General features: G+C 37.4%; 1 protein-coding gene across 1 annotated transcript; it reads right to left on the reverse strand.

The window, feature by feature from the left end:
- Nucleotides 1-2,317: 2,317 nt before the first annotated feature.
- LOC132008885 (olfactory receptor 4K3-like) lies at nt 2,318-3,256 on the reverse strand. The gene has a single exon (XM_059387384.1). The coding sequence runs from the start codon at nt 3,254-3,256 to the stop codon at nt 2,318-2,320; it is 939 nt and encodes a 312-aa protein (XP_059243367.1).
- Between the last annotated feature and the right edge of the window lie 204 nt (nt 3,257-3,460).

Below are 3,460 nucleotides of genomic sequence, written 5' to 3' on the forward strand. Positions count from 1 at the left end.
AAAAAAAAAAAAAAAAAAAAAAAAAGAACATGGCCTATTCGAAACCTTCAGGGGACAAAGAGGTATGTGGTATATGGGATTTTTGTGTGTGTGTGTGTGTGTGTTTCCATAGCACTTGCAATTTTTATTTTTTTTATTTTTTTAAATTTTTTATTTTTTATAAACATATATAAAAGCCCTTTTTCGGTATATGGGATTTTGTTCTTACTGATTTTTGAAGGCCAAAGAGAAAGACTTTCTTTTATTTTTTCATTAATATTGCAGTATATAATACTTGAAGTATACAAAACAATGTATGTAAGATATGAAGAAAAGCATGCAAATGAGCAGTGATAGGATGAGAGCCAGAACATACCAATACCATTTTAGTTGTGTTGGCTCCTTCTGGAGTCCATCTGTCTCCCGGCTGGAGCATTAGCTCTGCTCCTCTCAACTTGGAGCTTTTGTTACTGACTCCAGAGCATCTGTTCCTGTTGTTTGGTGTCCCAGCCACTGGGACGGGGAAAAGAGGAAATAGAGTTGATGTCTTTAAAGAAATGGCAGAAGTTCCACAAATTATTTTTTACATTCTATTGCCAGAACTCAATCCTATAGTCACATCTAGCTGCAGAGACTAGGAAACCTACTCTGTAGCTGGGTGGTCATGTGTCCAGATGAATCTTGGGGCTGTTCTGTTAACAGGAAGAATAGGCATATGGACACTGGGGAACAGTTAGCAGCCAGTTACTGACATACAGTGTATTCACATGTTTGGTTTTATAAGACAAAACCACGTTGTTTTTCAAGGCTTAATGAAGTTCATTTTCACCCACAAGCAGGGCATAACGTTTCCATAAATACACATCAGTACATAGTCTCAACAATAATTTTTGCTGTCAGATTTTTTTCTCTTACTCATTTAACAGGTGTAAGGTGGCATTAATTCTGATCTTAAGTTATATTTTCTTGATTACTAATGAGATTAAGTGTTTAGTGTCCCATGGTATTTCTTTTTAGGAATAAATAACTGTTCAATTCATTTGCCCCTTGTATCCCCTTTTGAGTCACTTTTTTTTTTTTTTTTCATTTCTAGGAGGATTTTCAATCTTGGTGTAAAATTATTGTGTTGCTTTTACTGATGGTTTCTTTTTTGCTTTCTTCTCATCACTCTAAACTTCTTTTGCTTTGAAACAGCACATTCTTCTCTTTCCCCATCCTCCCAGCTCTCTTTGCTTTAATGTAAAGTAAAATGATAACCATAAAAATCCATTATTAACCCAAGGAAGTAATGTTTCAAGGGATTGTGAATGCTTTTCCCTATGTTTTTAACAACAACAACAACAAAAAGTCTAGAAATTGCAACTTTCTATCAACAATGGAGACTTGGAAACTTGAACTATGGGGGTGATGCTGTGGAGTACAAGTACAATATCATTACAGCTTGATTGATTTATTTCTCAGTAGAAGTAGACCACTCAAATATCTTTAGTATCTACTCCAGCTAATTTACAGTTGGGATAAGTAAATCATATAATTTTGGAAATGAGAATAATGATAAATAGTCTAGATTAGTTTTGTAATAATATCAAACATGGGTAAAGTGTTTAGCATGGTGTTGGGAATGTTGGTAGCATTAAATAATGGTATTAAGGATTATTTTTATAGTTATCATTGTTATCATCTGGTAATCTTTGAATAAATACAAAGGCATATTTATGCAAATTATGATTATCAATTATTATCCTCTCCAAGTGGTAAGAATATGTTTTGGAATTTTTTAATTTAATTTTATTTATTTTATTAAAAGATTTTATTATTTATTTGAGAGAGAGAATGCACACAAGCAGCAGGAGAGGCAAGTAGGGGGAAAGGCAGAACCCGAATCCCCGCTGAGCAGGAGCCTGATGAGGGGCTCAATGCCAGAACCCCAGGATCCTGACCTCAGCCGAAGGCAGACGATTAATGACTGAGCCACCCAGGGGTCCCAAGTGTTGTTTTTGAAAGAGATTTATTTATTTAATAGAGAGATAGAGAATGAGGGGACGTCTGGAGGAAGAGAGAGATTCCTCAAGTGGACTCCATGCTAAGCATGAACCCCATTGGAGAGCTGGATCCCAGGCCCCAGAAATCATGACCTGAGCCAAAATCAAAAGTCAGACACTTAATTGACTACATCCCAAGCATTGGGTTTTAGAACATAGTTTTATAATGAAATAAATACAAACCATACATCTGGGAATACTTCAAGCATATAGATACAAATAAGTCCCATTTCCATTTTAGTTTATAGGTCAAAAGGTGGACAAATTGGGATGCATTTTCCAATTACATGAGAAAACTAAAAATTATCCTGTGAATTCATATGCTGATTTATCAGTCTCTTTATGGCATTCCTAATGTCTTTATTTCTCAGTGTATAAATGGCTGGATTCAGGAGAGGTGTGATTACTGTGTAAAACACAGCAAGAAACTTGTCCATCCAAGTGATGCTAAATGGCCACAGATAGATTAAGAAGCAGGGACCAAAGAATAGCAGCACCACGGTGATGTGAGAAGTACAGGTAGAGAGTGCTTTTGACGCTCCATCCTTAGAGTGAAGGCGGACAGTTAGTAGGATATAGGTGTAGGAGATCACTAAGAGGATGAAGCAAATTGTCGCCAAGACCCCACTGTTAGCATTTATAAACATTCCCAGAGTATGTGTATCTATGCAGGCCAGTTTGATCACCAAAGGGGTATCACAGAAAAAACTGTCCACTATTCTGGATCCACAGAAGGGCACATCTAAAATCATGACTTGTTGGCTCATGGCATGCACAAAGCCAGTGGTCCATGATATCAAAACTAGCCAGATGCACTTCCTTCTGTCCATGATGCTAGAGTAATGCAGTGGCTTGCAGATGGCCACATAACGATCATAGGCCATTGTCACCAGCAGTACCATCTCACCCCCTCCAAAAAAATGTACACCGAAGATCTGGGTCATGCAGCCACCAAAGGAGATGGTTTTATTATCCTTTAGAAAGTCTGTGGTCAGTTTAGGGGTAGTTACTGAGGAAAGGCAGAAGTCTACAAATGAGAGATTGGCTAAGAGGAAGTACATTGGGGAATGGAGATGAGAGTCAGTGATGAATAAGAGCACGACAAAGAGGTTGCCCACAGCAGTCATTAAGTAGAGCGTAGAAAAAGGCAGTAAGAGGAAGGTCTGGAGCTCCTTTGAATCACAAAGTCCACGAAAAATGAACCAAGATGCCACAGACTTGTTTGCTTCCTCCATTTTGTACATGGTGTTCTAATGGAGCCCAAAGAAAGAGATGAACTAAGAACTTCTAGAATGGAAAGAAGAATCTCATTAACACTCAGGTACTGAGAGCAGACACGTCCTATTCATGGGAAAAATTCAAATCTTACCATTGTACTAGCTGACAATTGAAAATAAACTTTTCTTGAATTTACAGATAGAGACAGACTTATAGATAAG

This window comes from Mustela nigripes, unplaced genomic scaffold (genome assembly GCF_022355385.1).
Source record: "Mustela nigripes isolate SB6536 unplaced genomic scaffold, MUSNIG.SB6536 HiC_scaffold_1893, whole genome shotgun sequence".
In the NCBI taxonomy this organism is placed as follows: domain Eukaryota; kingdom Metazoa; phylum Chordata; class Mammalia; order Carnivora; family Mustelidae; genus Mustela; species Mustela nigripes.